Source organism: Chelonia mydas, chromosome 10 (assembly GCF_015237465.2).
Source record: "Chelonia mydas isolate rCheMyd1 chromosome 10, rCheMyd1.pri.v2, whole genome shotgun sequence".
Classification (NCBI taxonomy): Eukaryota; Metazoa; Chordata; order Testudines; family Cheloniidae; genus Chelonia; species Chelonia mydas.
Window position 1 is genome coordinate 28126687 of NC_051250.2, and position 17614 is coordinate 28144300.

At 38.8% G+C, this 17614-nt stretch overlaps 1 protein-coding gene across 20 annotated transcripts in view; it reads right to left on the reverse strand.

Annotated features, from left to right (window-relative positions):
• The window catches only part of RBFOX1 (RNA binding fox-1 homolog 1), a 2389987-nt gene that overhangs the window by 1240908 nt on the left and 1131465 nt on the right, over positions 1-17614 (reverse strand). For all 20 annotated transcript variants that reach the window (XM_037911685.2, XM_037911680.2, XM_037911681.2 and 17 more), the window contains one exon: positions 5874-5936. In XM_037911685.2, coding sequence (XP_037767613.1) covers positions 5874-5936 — 63 coding nt within the window. The remainder of the gene's footprint in view (positions 1-5873; positions 5937-17614) is intronic.

Here is a 17614-nt window from a genome sequence, read left to right on the forward strand (position 1 = left end):
TCCCAGCTCTGTCACACATTCCCTCTGTGACACTGGTCAAACCATTTAATTTCTTCAGTACTTAGGAGTGTAGGTCTCACTGAAACTCAGTGGGACTTAGATTAATACATGCCTAGGTCACCTCTAGAAATTAGACTTAAGCGCTCAGCATTGCAATGCCTAACTGATTTAGAAGCTTAACTCATTTCTAAAGGGATTTAGACACTTAGACATCTAAATTCCATTGACTGTCAATGGGCTTTAGACTCCCAAATGCCTTAATCCTTTTTGAAAATGAGATTTAGGTTTCTAAATCAATTAGGCACATGTAGGCTCAATCACATTATTCTCTATAAAGGGCAATGGGTGGCTACAGTAACAGGGGATGCTCAGAGAGATAAGAAACTACTAGGAGTGAGCAGGCTCTAGCCGAGACTCCTGGGACAAAGACTCCAGCCAGGTATGGCCTATGAGTGGCTTCCTGAAGCACAAAAGGTCCCAGGCAGCAAGGCCTGGGAGAAGCGTGATCAGAGACTGCAGCAGAGAGGCTTGGGATATGGAACTGAGACTACAGGCAGTAAAGGTCTGGGAGTGACCCAACAATGGATTTTGTTTTGGAACTTTAAATTTTACTCTTGCATTTATTTTATCCAAATAAACCCAGATCTCAAAAAAGCCTGTTATGAATCGGGGGAAAAATGGGATGTGTGGAGTTTAAGAAGCTCCTTGAGGGGAGAACTGAGGAAGGTTGCCTGTAGCATGACCTCCAGCCACAAGGAGCACTCAGGAGGCAAATGATCTGAATCAACTTACTTTGCTTTTAATTCAATGATAGACCATTAATTTGAGGATGAGCTCTACAACAGATTTACACATGGGTCCTGAGATGACTCAGGAGTCTGATCCTGGAACCAGAGATCTGCCCCCAGTAGGTACAGACATTTCCTGGCGGATCAGCTGCCTGCTGGGAGAAAGTTCTTCCTTTCTCTTTCCAGCTTTGAAGCAAGAGGCTTCTCCTCGAAGCTGGCCACAGCCTGATGGAGGATGTGGTGCTACTGACATCGGTTGGTGGCTTGCTCCTCCCAGGTTGTGATGTCCACATCAGTTATCTTGAAATACGCTTTCAGTGTGACTTTGTAGTGTTTCCTCTGACCACCACGGGATCTCTGATCATGGGTTAGCCGAGAGTAAAAGGCTTGTTTTGGGAGGTGAGAGTCTGGCATCTGCACACAATATCCAGCCCAGCAGAGTTGGTGTGTGAGCATCATTGCTTCAATGCTGGTGACACTGGCTTCACCGAGGATGTTGACATTAGTGTGGCGATCTTCGCACTTGATACGAAGGATATTCCGTAGACATCATTGGTGGTACCTCTCCAGAATCTTGAGGTGCTGTCTCTAGGTCACCCAGATTTTGGATCCATAAAGGAGTGTCGGAATAACAATTGTCTTATAGACCTGGATCTTGGTGTCCTTCTGTAGGTCACAGAAGGACCTACGGAAGGACACCAAAACAGTTGAGCACTTCTGCTACCTCAGTAGCCAGCTTTCTCAAAATGCAAAAATTGACAATGAGATCCAGCACAGGATCCAGTGCACGAGTGCTTCCTTTGGGAAACTGCTCCGACACATTTTGATGGATTTTATATTATGTACCTTAATATAGTGGGGATCAGAAATGCACATGCAGGGATACGTGCTCTCTAGTACGTAAAAAATGTCTACACAAAGTACTGTAAATTTGATAACACACCAATAAAGCCATTTACTGCAATATGGTTGGCAAAACCATGTACCACAGCACAATGCGTTCTGGAGATGCAGAAAACCTGATAAAGGGAAGTACATTGGTCTTATCTCTTTGAAAACATCTCTAATCATTTTATAGACAGGGAATATAATTTTAGTGTTGTGTTTCAATGCTGTAAAAACCTAGAAAAGTAACTAGACAGACTCCCTCATCCCCCTAGTTTCTATAGTATTTACTGGAATGATAACAGAGATTTGTTCCACAGTGCCTTTGTTGAAATTTCTTTCTTAAGTTTATGTCACTTGCATAAGAATAATTCGCTTTAGGTGAGTGAAGGGTATAGGGGCAAAACTTTACCCTTCCAACCTGAAATCAAGATGATGCAGTAGCAGCAGCATATAATCCCTCCCTGCCTATTGATATTCCCACATTGAGAGTTGTGAGAGTAGTAATTGCTCTTCCCCTTCATTTACATGAAGGATTACAGCCATTGTACATTGCACCACTCACCTTCTCTAATGAGTGACCTATGAGGATCCAGTCAATAGAGCCCTCAGCTGCTTGTGCATATTGAGCATATAAACATCCCGGCATGTCTTAACTGTCCCTGAGTTCCCTAGAAAGTGTTAATGGGGATCTTAAATTGATGTGGAGGAGCTTTTGTGGACTTCCAACACTTGAGCGAATTTCAGCTTAAGACAAAGAGAAGAGAAAGGATGTTCTTGGAGTTAAAGCACTGGACTGCAACTCTATATCCAGCCCTGCTACAGACTTCCTCTGTGACCTTGGGCAAGTCACTATAAATTTGTCTATGCTTTAGTTTCCTCTTTTGTATAATAGAGATAATAGTACTTCCTTTGTCTGTCATGTCTGTCTAGTTTGTCATCTCTTTGGAACTGTCTCTTACCATCCTTGGTAGCACCATGTTCAATGGGGTCCATGTTTTTTCTGGAAACTCTAGGTACTATTGTAATACTAACAGAAGTTCCAGAACCTAGATATTACCATATGTTATCACCTACATTAATCTGCTGTGTGACTGCATTGCAGAATTAGGACTTAAAAATGGGGATTTTACTACATTTGAACTCTGTAATTTATATTTGTCTGTAAAATTGAAGTAGACAAAAATACTTCATAATAACTATCCATAGAAAATATTAAGGTAAAATGAATAAATTGCTTCAAAAATATGCAACACAAGCTCTACTGGTAGCATTATGCCCATTCTTTTGATCCTTCAAGCAAAAATTAATGTCATTACAGACAACTCTATTCTTGTGAGTAACTCTGAGCTTCATTCGTATTGATAGTTTAAGATCCTATTCTAAATAATGGAACAGGACAAACCATTTTATAATCAGTAATGTACTACATGTGTATACCATGTCACGGGTGAATAGGGCATAACGCCCAGCCATATGGTGTATTTAGGAGCCAACTCATCTACATAGTCTGTTACCAGGCAACATGCTGGACTTTGGTCTCAGCTCAATAAAAAAAAAAAGACCCCTTAGCCCAAGTAATTGATTGATATTCATTGTGCTGGTGAGATTATGCTCACAAGGGAAAATAATACCATTCTGATCACAGAGATTTGGCTTCATTAAACATTCCCAAAATTCCAACTGAGTTTTCTTTATTCTTTTTTGTTGTACACTATAAATCTCTGTTAGCATGTTGAAGGGGGATTAGTATTTTTTTTCTAAAACTGCATTTGTAAATATTGACATATTATATCCATGGACAAATTAATGTCAGCTTCCTCACAACATTCCGCTAATTATCTCTGGGACCACTGTCTCCCATAGGTTAGAAACTTCAGCCTCCTTCTTGCATTTGTACTAGAATTTTTCTAGCAGAAACTGTCAATAGTGTCAAATCCAGCTCAGAGCTGTTGGACTGTTGTGTGATAGAAATGACTGTTCATGACAGACAAAAAGCTAAAAGTAACAAGCACATTTAGAACTACTAAATTGATTCAAACCTGGCCTCAAGATGAGCAGCCGTTGCTTCATCCACTAAGTTATTCAGCTTTCCTGAAATATTGAAATACGACTTCAAAGACATTATGGGGAAGATTTTCCATGTGGTGCACAAGGGAATTAGGAATGAAATGCCTTTTATTACTAAAAAGGGCTGTATGCCTAATCCCCTGAATGACATAAAATTTAGTAGAGCCACTCAGCTACTAATACCGATATATCTGAAAGCTAAAGAAGAATTTGGTCTGTTCTCCTTTCAGTGCACAAGTGTAACTCCTCTTTACTTAAGGGGAACTACACACACCAATTGAGGGCAAAACTGCTTACTTGTTTTCTGTTAATTCAGCTCAATTCAGAATGTGTTCCCCAGAACCATATGCAGTGTATCCTTGTCCAGCGGTCTGGAAGAAAAGGGCTTCTTCCCCGCCATAAGGGCTTACTCTGCAATTGGAGAAGAGGAGGAGGGAGGAAGGATAGGGTTTACCTGGAGAGAGCAAGGTGGAACTGGAAGCAGCTGGACCTGGGGAGATGGGGAAGGCACTGATCTTCCAGGTGACGGGAGGCACGTGGTACTTATACCATAGGCAGTTCTGGAAAAGTCCTCTCTCACTAGGATTGCACTAGCAACACCCGTCCTCCACACATGGAATCAAAATAGAACCAAGTTTCTTCATGATCCACTGTGAGCATTATGCTAGCCACTTTTTTTCCTTGGGAGCTGGCAAGGGATTTTTCCCTCACCACCAGACTAACCAAGGCGGGGTGGGTTTTTTTGCCTCCCCCACAGTGAGGTAGGCAGCCAGATTAGGTTAACATGTCACAATTCAGTAACTAAAAATTGTGGCAGATGTCTATCCAACAGAGATATTCATTATGGAAAGAATACAGTGATTAGACAAGAAGGACTGGAAGAGCATTCAGAGGTAAACATCCCTTAGGGAAGCTGAGGGCAGGGGGGCACAGGACTTCTAACAATAGGGAGCCAACACCCCACTCCTTTTCAGTGCCCCTTATACAAGGGGAGGGCAACGCAGCAGGGTCCCAGCAACGGGCTGGCTGGGACCAGGGTGGGAAGGGAGATGTCTGACAGGAGCCCTGCTGCTGGAAATGCCTGAGGATACAGTGACCTGCATTATGCAACCTAATAAAACCACATCCGTTGCCTCCTGCCTTTCTTCCAGACAGTGGCTCTTGCAGCCTTCAATATGGAGCTGCTTCTGCAGCATCTTAATAACATTTAACATTCATTACACATGACGAAGACACCAAGTTGTGGGATTATTTTTTAAGTAGGAGAGGATACACTAAAATAATTGCAAAAAAGAAAAGAGATATCACATTATAAAAGAAATCAAAAGATCTACCTTGACTCATTTCCAAAAATTCCTTTTTCTATTACTTATTAGTATTTATTATTTACTAGTGTGGTATAATAAATTCCTTTCTCGTAAAACAAATCCTCAACAGACATGGTTCACTAAGCACAATTAGCATCTATGTTCAAGATAAAACAAGATATTTCAAGTGAAAAAAAGAATCCTAAACATGAAAATAATGATTTAGAAGAGAGAATCACCGTGCTTGTGCCGAATTATTACAGTTAATTTTTAGGTCAGGAAAAAGTAAAAAATAATTAACACCAGAACACTTTTACATATGCCCTAAAAGCCAGGGGGGCTTAATTCCTCATATTTGCATTATATGAACACTTGTACAACAAAAGTAAAAAGGAATTGGTCCTAGATGTCTTAAGGGGAAAAAGTGGCTGAACTGACTAATGTATACACAAAAGCATTTCTTTATGTTTTTGAAGTATCATCCAAAGGTAGAAAAAATAAGATACAGTGACATAACCTTAATGTGTGAAATGAAAATAAAAGAGAGAATATATATTGTTTTAACCTGTGGCCAGGCATGGGAAAAATAATTGATTAAATAAGTCAGTTGCACATGGTTCCACTGTTTGTTATGGATTGCACTCCACTCTATGCCTTGTACTTCTGTTCTGCATGTCTCAAGATGCGCTATTAGCTAGAACAAAATGTGAAGACCAAAGCCTTTTCTGATTCTTTATGATTACAGACCTGAAATCTCAATCCTGCTCTACAGCCTAAACAATATAAGTACAGGGAGAAAAACAAAACAAACAGTGGTACTTACAGAAAGAAGGCTTCGCTCATGAAAACTGAAGGCACCACTTGCATGGGGCTTCTGTGTGATTTCCTAAGAAAAACAAAATATATTTATTGGGAAGAAGAAATTAGTTTGAGATTTTGTGTGTTTTTTTAACCCTCTCCCCTTTTTTTACATTGTCTTTCAAAATAGCTCAATAATCTTAAGGACTGCACAACCACAAAATGGTTTCTTTGATCCAAAAATATTTTAAAAGCACATATTTATTTTCTAGGAAAATGAGGGAGGGAGGGGAGTGTAATTTAATGCACAAAGTACATTTTATATTACATTTATTTATTTCTCTCTGCTATTTGATAATGAAGCCGTATAAGCAAAAAGGCTGTATAATCTTAAAACAATTTTAAAATTCACAATAAAAGAACAAAATCAATAACACATAATTTGAACTTCGGTACTTTTTCATGTGAGCAATAAGGAAAGGCAGTGTGTGCACTGTTGTGTTGTAACTGCTTCCTTTAGCGTACTGCAAAGGACAAGACAGAACTATGATTACGACCTAACAATGCCTGACAAGTGTTTTATTGTGATTATAAAAGGGATTTGGGTTAGGGGGAGTGGGGGGGGGAGGGGCATGGCAGACATGCTTTGAAACTTATTTAAAGCCTGCATTCTAAGTTACCTTTACGATTTTATCTACTCTGTGTAGTTACTGTACATAATCACATAGCTATAACTCAAACATTGTGATAGTTCAATTTCCTGGTGTAATTTTATAACATATATATATTTTCTTCATGTAAACATTTTAAAATTACAATTAACTTTTTCTATACTTTTTCAGTTGTACAACTCAAGAATTTTTGTGAAAGAAAAATGAATATAAATAAAGAGAAGAACAAAGCTCTGGATCAGACGACAACTGAAGTGTTCCTTGCTTATACATAGCTATACATTAAAATAGGGTGACAGTCTATCCCATGCCACCTTTTTATTGATGGGAATGTGGTGGCAGTTAATATTTTACTGAATCATTCATTGTATTCCAGCAGTTATAACATGCTCAGCCATGCTTTTCATGACAAAAGTGCATCCCTATATATAGTTTTCATTTCCATATGCAATCTGTATTATGTGCTCTCTAAAATCACACAAACACAAGCACTATATGCATTTGAATCTATAGCAAATCTATATATCACACAAATACTTTGTATGTGAAATCAAACGTAAAGATTGTTCATTCCCCAAACCATTCAAAATACCATAAGTGAATGCAGTGCATAGCTTCCCATAAACATTATTCCTTTCAGACAGAGTTTCCCTGTTTTTGTTTGTTTGTTTTTAAGATGAGAATTCTGTAATCCTTGTCTAGGGGTATCCTTCCATCCTATGTTCTTCCTCTTAACATTCTTGTAACCACACACCCGTGTTAAAATAGTTACATTATACTGATCGTAGCTAAACATACCTCACCATATGCTACCCACACCGTAGGGAAACAGAGAATTCCTCAAAAGTTTGCTGATCTAAAGGCAGTGCACTATAAGAGATCCTCAGTCTTGTTTTCCAAGAGGACATGGAAGAGACATGGCATACTTGTGGGAAAGTATGAGAGCCACATGGAGGAGGCAGTGTTTCCATTGATCTCTACTAATTATGCTGCTCAAAACTGAAGTTCTCCCTGGCCATGGAGTTGGTCACAATGCAGAGAGAAGCACCCAAAGAGTCTGCAAGGACAGCTCTCCATCCACGGTGACATGGAAATTGAATACTATTTTGAAACAACAAGCATAGCTGATCTGCATAATACAATCTAGCTAGTGACCACCTCATGCAATTTTTCAAGGCTACCACAGAAAATTATCCAGGTGCTTTGGTAATATTGCATGAATAACCTATCACATATAATTACATTGTGCATTTCAAGATCTCAAATGAACAAAGATATAAATGTATAATTTGTAAACTATGCTTTATTTACCATTCAATTATTCAGTATTTCATGTAACCACAAGTAAGCCACCTCTTAGTCACATAATTGCTCCGTTTAGTAGCATGAATTACATCAAGGAGCATGCTTTTATTTTGTGAACAAATCTATTTTCTAGCAGCATCTGGCTGTGAGTCTTTGCACAAAAAAGTAATCAGCATGTATCATGAAGCCAGGTCACATTATTTGTCTGTAGGGATATATCAAACCACACCCCCAAACTTATTAGGAACTTCTATGAAGATGAAAAGAGCAGTATTTGAGGAAACTCAAAATATACTGGCATTTGGTTTTGTGTTTTATTTTTCATTGCATCAGGAACCATATCTGGGGACAAAACAATAAGCAGAATGTCTTGATTTGCAATTCCCACCATTCAGGAACACAAGCATTATAATTATGGGAAACTGGATTGGACCCAGCATTGCAGTATCTGGGAGCATTGTACATGGCTTAAATAGTGGCAACCCACCCCCAACCACTTCCCACGTATAAGAAATTCATAATCTGCAACTTTTCCTCATAGCCCCCAGCCGTAACACCTTAAAAGGGAAAGCAGGGAGGACATTCAGCATAAACTACTAGATGATAGAAGAAACCAGCCAGTGCGTAAAGAAACGTTTGGCCAAATAGACAAGCTTTAAAGCATTTTTGCAATGGGGCAACTTCTGGGCTGTGGTGAATTTCTGAGGATGTCAAGAGGTAAGGACATACTACTGAGGCTGCCCTGGCCTCAGCTCCCTTGGGGCAGTTGCCTTAGGCATTCCACACAAGCACAGATCGTACTGCAGCAAGAGTCCGTCTAGGTCATTTAAAGCTTGGTACATAATCACCAGCACCTTGAAATTTCATGACCTTGCATTATTTTGGCAACTTAAGTGGTTCCCTTAGGAACTATAAAAAGGCCAGAGTAAAAACAGAAATGAATACGAGAAGCACAAATACTAACACTGGCTCACACATCTGGTGCTTTGCATCTTCTCCTAAGCGCAGATATAAACGGTTGAGTCTGGTTTTAATTTTAGTTCACTTCTAAAATGCAATTAGACAATGTTGTCTGTTGCTGTAAGTTAAAAGTCATACCCTTTAGAGAGCAGCCAAACACAGCAAGCAGTGAGCTTTCCCATCATTACACTCCTAACAATATTACTCCTATTTTGAGGCTTTTTGTTTGGCCTCAGTTTAATTTCCTGTCAGCCTTACAAGCAATTTCTAATGTTTGGGCTGTAGGATATGCTCTGATTAAAAATAATCTTCCCAATTACTGCCTGGCATGAGTTTACTGCCACATGCACTCTGCCACTGGCCTCTGAATTTCTGTCAGCAGTAATTGTGTCTGTAGCTCCTAACTGTAAATGAAAACCCAGGGGGCATATTTGGGTTCCAGTTTCCTGTGCCTAGCCATATCTTTTAATTTTCACTGTCTGTCAAAAGGAGATGTTCATATGTACTAAAAGGAAATCCTTAGAACATCAGGGCAAAGGAAATAAGTGTAACAGGAACATGAAAAATTCTGTTCGAACACAGTGCAGATAACTGGATGCTTACAGAGTGCACTGGTGTATTTTATTATAGTTAGCAGATATAGAATGAAACGTTGAGTCAAAATTTCAAGATACATTTCTTCATCATTAAAATTATACCATAAATTTAAAGTATCAACCGGGTGACTGAAGCATGGAGATCAGACTTAGGGCTGCCCCACCCAGAGTAACCTGGGAGTGCAGCAAGTTACCACCCAGGGTCCATGAGGGGGCACTATTAAGAGACAAGCCACCACAGGAACTTGAACCATAGGGGCCATGACCCAAACTAAAGGGGCAATAGTAGGAAGTAGCCCAGGGCAGCGAACATTGACTCCCCACTGGGAGGTTCCATACTCAGGGGTGACTTACACAGGGCCCTGGTCTGGGACCTAGTGTAGTGGGAGGCCTGGGTCTCCCTCTCCACCCTGTCACCTTAAAGACCGAAGCTCCTCAACCATAAAAGCAGGAGAAGGAAGCCAGGTGCTCCACCCACTAGGCCAACAAACCCTCCAATCTCCTCTCCCCATTACAGGGCAATTCTCAAAAGCAGAAAAATCTAGGAAAGAATGAATCAGTGAATACAAATTGGACTCAGGAGAACTGAGAAAAGCAGAAACCAAACATATAGGAAGTATTTAAAAAAAAAAGAACCCTTCTGTAAAAGGGAAAGGGCAGTAGAGCAGCCAAGAAGGTAGAGGGTTAATATCTTTCAGAAGCAATTTTCTGTGAAGCTTGAAGGATTGCACATTCAGTTGGGAAAAGTAAGCTTTTGTTTCAAATGTGAAATGGGGCCCAGTGCATACTGAGTTCTGGGCTTATGGTTTTTCTTTCATTCAGGTATTAACTGAAACATTCAATTTGTAAAGTCCATCAGTGAGTCCCAGCAGAATTGCTGCTACACCTGTCAGCACCACCACTGATCTCCAAAAGCATGTGATGATGGATTAGAGGACCTGGGAACAAACAGGAAGTAAATGAGCTGGATGTGGAGGAATAATAGGGGCTCCGATAGTAAAGGGAGAATAGGGTCCAAGAAAGACCCAGGAATCTAAGCAAGACCTTCTCTAAATGCATCTGAAACTGAAAAAAGGTGCTCTTGCTCATAGCTCTTACTTGTAAGATTAGGCTCTAGTTTTAGTCTTCTCCCAATAGGTTTGCTCATCATGTTAGAATCTTCTGATCAGGAGGCTCATATTTATGGGTGAGGCAGAATTGTCCAGTGGTTAGACAATGGGACTGGCAGTCATGGCCCTCAGAATTTTCTTGATTCTGCTGCTGACTTGCTGTATGACCTTAGGCAAACCACTTATATTTAAATTGTCCTCCCGACCCTGACAAATTCTGAGAGAAAAACATACCTTTATTTTCTCTGTGCTTGTGCGCCATAATTTTGTGCAGCTTTTAGATATCATAGTGATGAGCAACTGATAAAAACCTAAAGATCTCTGAGCTGCAATTTCCCATCTGTATAATGGGGATAAAAAAGCTTTGTAGTGTCCTCGGATCACAAGAATAAGGGTGAAAAGTAGGGTTGTCAAGTGATTAAAAAAATTAATCACGATTAATCATGCTGTTAAAGAATAATAGAATACCATTCATTTATTTATTGGATGTTTCCTACATTTTCAAATATATTGATTTCAGTTACCACACAGCATACAAAGTGTATCGTGCTCACTTTATTTTTGGTTACAAATATTTGCACTATAAAAAAGATAAAAGAAATGGTGTTTTTCAATTTTCAAGTATTGTAATGCAACCTCTTTATCATGAAAGTTGAACTTACAAATGTAGAATTACGTACAAAAATAACTTGTATTCAAAAACAAAACAATGTAAAACTGTAAAGCCTACAAGTCCACACAGTCCTACTTCTTGTTCAGCCAATTGCTCGAACAAACAAGTGTGTTCACATTTGCAGGAGATAATGCTGCCCACTTCTTATTTACAATGTCCCCTAAAAGTCAGAACAGTCATTTGCATGGCACAGTTGTAGCTAGCGTCACGAAATATTTACGTGCCAGATACGCTAAAGATTCATATGTCCCTTCACGCTTCAATCACCATTCAACAGGACACGTCTCCATGCTGATGATGCGTTCTGCTCGATAATGATCCAAATCAGTATGGACAGCCACATATTCATTTTCATCATTTGGGTCAGATGCCACCAGCAGACAGTTGATTTTCTTTTTTCGTGGTTTGGGTTCTGTAGTTTGCGCATTGGAGTGTTGCTCTTTTAAGACTTCTGAAAGCATGTTCCAAACGTCATCCCTCTCAGATTTTGGAAGGCACTTCAGATTCTTAAATCTTGGGTCGAGTGCTGTAGCTATCTTTAGAAATCTCACATTGGTACCTTCCTTGCATTTTGTCAAATCTAGAGTGAAAGTGTTCTCAAAACAAATAACATGTGCTGGGTCATCATCTGAGATTGCTATAACATGAAATATATGGTACAATGCGAATAAAACAGAGCAGGAGACAGACAGTTCTCCTCCCAAGGCCACAAATTTCATTAACACATTATTTTTTTAACGAGCATCATCAGCATGGAAGCATGTCCTCTGGAATGGTGGCCGAAGCATGAAGGGGCATGCAAATGTTTAGAATATCAGGCACGTAAATACCTTGCAATGCCGGCTACAAAAGGGCCATGTGAACGCCTGTTCTCACTTTCAGGTGACGTTGTAAATAAGAAGTGGGCAGCATTATCTCCCATAAATGTAAAGAAAATTGTTTGTCTTAGCAATTGGCTGAACAAGAAGTAGGACTGAGTGGATTTGTAAGCTCTAAAGTTTTACATTGTTTTGTTTTTGAGTGCAGTTATGTAACAAAAAATCTACATTTGTAAGTTGTAGGAATTTGTAATCTACATTTGTAAGAATGCACTACAGCACTTGTATGAGGTGAATTGAAAAATACTATTTCTTTTATAATTTTTAAAGTGCAAATATTTGTAATAAAAGTAAAATATAAAGTGAGCACTGTACACTTTATATTCTATGTTGTAATTGAAATAAATATATTTGAAAATATACAAAAAACATCCAAAATATTTAATAAATTTCAATTGGCATTCTATTAACAGTGCGATTAACCATGATTATTTTTTTTAATCACAATTAATATTTTTTAGTTAATCACGTGAGTTAACTGATTAAGCGACAGCCCTAGTGAAAAGCATTATTTTGTATACAGTATAGCCTTTCAACAAAAAGATCCCATTTCTTCCCATAAAGAGTCCTGCAGTGCAGTACTATCCTTCAGTCAGAAGGACAGAATTAGACTCTGAAATCCTCTAAATATACTTCTTGATCCATATATGTACTAACAAAATCACTTCATCTTCCACATCCTCCTTGAGCCAAGAATATCACCCTCACCACATCCCCAAGCATCCTGCAGACATGAGGAATGAGATTACGGTCCTGATTCTACAATGTTGGACATATTTAAGCATGTGAGTAATTTTACTCTCCTGAAAATCCCCACTGAATTCAAATGGGACTACTCACATGAGTAAATTTATGCAACTGCTTACATATTTGCCGGATCACAACTTATTTTTTTTTAATCACTCACATGTTAGCATATGATATTACTATACATGCACAATTAACAAACTGAAAAATATTACAAAACAATCAAAAAGTTTGAGATAGTATGTGGTTTAGATATAGTGTGCGGTTTTGTTCATTTATCAGAGTTTTACTTCAAATCCATTTTTCAGTGAAATGCAGCTTTCCATTTCTATTATCAAGATTAATGTCCCAACAATACACAAAGGCATAAACTGGACTGTGAGAAGGAAATAAAAAAAAACCTCTGATATACTTCCTTTGATTACTGTTTTATTTATACCGCCAAGAACATTTTATTTTTCTGCTTCATAATTCAACACTTGCTCCATAAGAAATAAAATTTTAGAGCCAACAGCCTCTTCTATTTAACCACAGCATACTATACTACTGAGAGATCTCTAGCTCTCACTTTTTAAAATTTAAAAATGTTAATAATCAAAATACCTTATTACCTGATGGAAAAGAAGCTTAAGAATAAAAATGGTATTCGATTGTTAGAGATACAGAGAACTGCAGTATAAAATGTTGACACATTTTCTTCAGAAAGATAATCTCCTTATCAGTATTCATTTCAACCTAAAAAAGGTTTAGTAGCAGAGTGGGAATTCACACTGGCCTCATCTTTTTAAAAATGTAACAACAGGGAAATACTAAAACTACCAGCAAAGGTTTGTTACAGTTATCTTCATGTGCAAGAATGTTTAGCATTAGATCACAATGGATATAATTATCATTGTAAGTTCTATACAAGTGCACACAGAGCAAAGCTTCTATACAAAGGATTAAGTTACCTTGTGCACTGGAACTGAAGTTTAGTCCATTTTGTACAAATTACTTACTGTTTCTCAGAAGAGAAAGATTTAACTATTTTTTAAACCTAAAAATCTTTTTAAAAATTGCATACACCCCTCACCCTCTCGCCCCAAGACATATCCTCTACACGGGTGAAACTCAATCTTGCCTTAAGGAGCTCAAATGTCAGCACTATACTCCAAATTTGGGTTAAGGAATTTTGAAAAAAACTCGAGTTATAACTATAATTATCCATCACTAACAGCAAAAATGTATATTTACCACAGTAATAATGTGCTTGTGCACACACAAAAACACACGTCAATGAATAAAGCACCCAATGCTTGCAAGCTTTCAGCAGAAGTATTCAAAAAGTCAGCACTTGCCCAAGTTACCAAAGATCTATTAAAGTATGGGTAATATTGTAGTAGCACAGATACCACTGTGTGCCCATAACTGTTGGAAAATTCTTCCTTTTTAATGGTGACCACTGTTGTTACATCATACTTCTCATCAATCACTCGTCCTGAACTGAACATTACTTTCATCTGAAGAATGTAGTTTTAGGAGGAAATGTCACATTTGGGGGAAAGAAGGTTACATCTGTCTGGTTTTTGTTTGTTTGGTTGGTTAATTAGTTGGTTGTTTTGTTTATGGAAGGTGTCTGAAGCTGCCCAAAGATTGGGAATGCTACTAACTCCCAGCCTGCTGCTGTATCGCTGCCACTGATACTTGTGGTAGCTGACATAAACCTAGCTTGATATCTCTACATGTGCTGCAATCACACCTCCAACTGCAGTGTAGACATGCCCCAAGAATCTTGTTGACACTAATGTTCTCTGGAGAGACATCTGGACAAGGTCTGGGTCACGAAGTATGACTGTGATCATGATGGCGAATACCTTCATTCCCACCTAAAATCAGCTACCTCTTTCAGGAGGATTATTATTGTTTTAATTACAGGAAACATACAACCACCAACTGCTAGTTTAAGTATTTTGCTCAATAAAACCCAATGTTTCTGAGGCTCTTGATAACTACCCCTGCATGGGAGTCAATACCGAAGCAGTAAAGGAGGCAAACAGCACAGTACGGAGCTGCTCTCCAACACTGCAATGCCAGCAATGAGAGCTTCTCTCACTGTCCCACCAAACCTTTAAGTTACGATGACCATACGTCCCGTTTTGGCCAGGACAGTCCCCTTTTTAAGCCTTGTCCCGGTTGTCCTGACTTTTTTGGCAAAAGTGATCATTTGTCCCATTTGCTCTTCGCAACTTGATTAGCTGTCTTGAGCAAACAGGACAAATGCCCAATTTTGTCAAAAAAAAGTGGGGTGCAGAGGAACGTGCGAGGGAAGGGGGCAAGCAGTAATGAAAGCCCCATGCAGGGAAGGGAGGTAGGGCTTGAGTGAGTAGCGATGCGAGGCCCAGCCACGAGGAAATATGGTCACCCTATCTAGTATGCGTGTCGCTGCTCGCCTAAGCCCTGCCTGCCCTCCCGCGCAGGGAGGGTGGCTCAGGCCAGCCCAACATGGTGTCCCATTTTCCCTTTGGGAAATATGGTCACCCTACTTTAGGTACTTCCTAAATACTCACTTCAAAGCAGCTAATCTCTCTGGTAAAATTAGAGCTAGATATTATGTAGTAAAATTAAAGAAGCACCCTTCTTGATCCATCTGTAACAAAGAGTTTCATTTTAATAGGGACTACAGAAACTAGAATGCTTTAATCATAAGCATATCATGACTGGGCTGCATAACAGCTTTCTTTACAGTCACACACAGAACACATGCAAGAGTCTTACAAATTTCTGATTTGAAAACATACTAAAGGCAGTCATTCCCTGCTCTTCATTAAGGGCCTGATCCTGCAAGGTGCTCATTGTCTCACAGGATTGGAACCAGCTATTCCCTGAGTCTGCCATTTTTCTACAGTGTCTTTAGACAAAACTAGCATGTATCCATATATAAACCGCACACTTACCATACCATTCATTACAGCACTTATATGAAAACATTGAGAGGCAGTGCGGTGACAAATCTTCACACTTAGAATTAGGCATTATGCATGAAACAAGAAATAAAACCAATTTTCCATTGTACAAATTTTCAGTGCTCTACATGCAATAAATGGAGGATGGTAAGCTGGCATCAGTGATGCCTTGTTTGTAAACTGCTTCCTTAACCCTGTATTTTTCTTTTTCATACAAGATACCATGGACTCAAGTCACTGACATGAACTTTCAACTTGACTTTAATAAAGTTTTTCATGTAAAATGGTAATGTTTCTACTGAGGCTGCCATTAAAATCTTTACAATTACTCTTTGTCAGTATTGTTTATTAACACCATATTCTCTGTCTACAGTACACAACAAAGCCAAAGCATTGGCAATTAGTGAAAACGTAAAACTCTGAAGATTTTACGTGGCAACACTGCACTATATTTTTTAACTTAAAGCGTACACGTCATTTACCTCCTATATTGCACTGCAACAATAGATCCATAAATCGAGTCCATAAAACCACATTCTGAGTTTTTTTCTAAACTGGCATCACCTCACAGCACTAGATGGGGGATGAGGAAAGAATCGTTTCTGAACCAAAACATTTTTATTGTTTGTAATTATAAACAAGACATATTTCTAACAGAATTGCATATGCTCTAATTTGGAGAACTGATAAAATATATAATGAATCACCAGAGATTAGCTGTTGGCAAACCGCAAAAGTAGTAAGGATTAGATCCTCGTCCAGTAAAAATCAAATTTGCCACAAAGAAGGACCTACCTGTTGTTATACCTGGAGTTGTTCTTAAGGCAAGAAAATCTTAAGGGAGTACAGATAATATTGGCATTTGTTTCAGTTAACAGGAAGACTTCAATACTTTGCCCACAGGGATGTAGAGTTATTGTGTTGAATGATTCTGGTGTCATGTGCTTGAATATTGTGTGAAGACGCTGGGTTATTACTGCCCAGTCACTATGATAGGTGCTTTTTGTTAACTCCAACCAGGATATAAGGGAGATTAGAAGCTCTCTTTGAGGCAGAAGGAAACTAGGGGCTGGGACAAATGAGGTCCTGCAGGGAAACTTTAGGAACAGCCAAACTTGGGGAGAAATATTTAGTTATTTCACTTATCAATATACTCAAACCCCAATCACAACATGTGGAGGAGAGGAATATGGATTAAATACCTATGTGGATACATATGTTGTTTAGAACACGGTGAGAACTCCATTATATGAAGCTAATTATATATTTTTTTAATGAAACAGGAGCCCCACCATAAAAAAGTAGGGAGAGGAAGGCTGTTCTAATGCATACATGAGGAAACAACATTACATTTTATATTCTCATTTTCTATTAAAATAATTATCGTAAAACACAAAAGCAAATGTCAAACTTTCCACAAGCCTATAGCCATAAAACGGCTCATAAATAACATTTGCCCAGGACTGCGCCAGTTAATAGGAAAAAATCACGTGGTCTCAATGGGCAGTTCAAGCGCAAAAATGACTTTCTAATTCTAATTCTTAGTAGCCCTAACTATGCCCATGCCCAAAATGTACAAATTTTCATTGTTTTCAGAGGTTTCCTGTGCACTCCTGAACAACCAGGTCCAGACATTTTTTTCTCCACCCATTAACGCTCCCTCAGCATATAACGAACTAGACAAACTGTGGGTAATAGCACCTTCACCGTAACTCACAGCATCAGTAGCTTCACACCAGTAATTGACACTTGTGAAATAAGACCTCTTATCAATAAAGAGTGAGCTCAAAGGCTTTTCGGGCTGGAACAGGAATCTGCTGGTTGATGCAAATCTCTCACCAGTTCATTTGAACCTGACACTTAAGATTCAAACAATATTGAAACT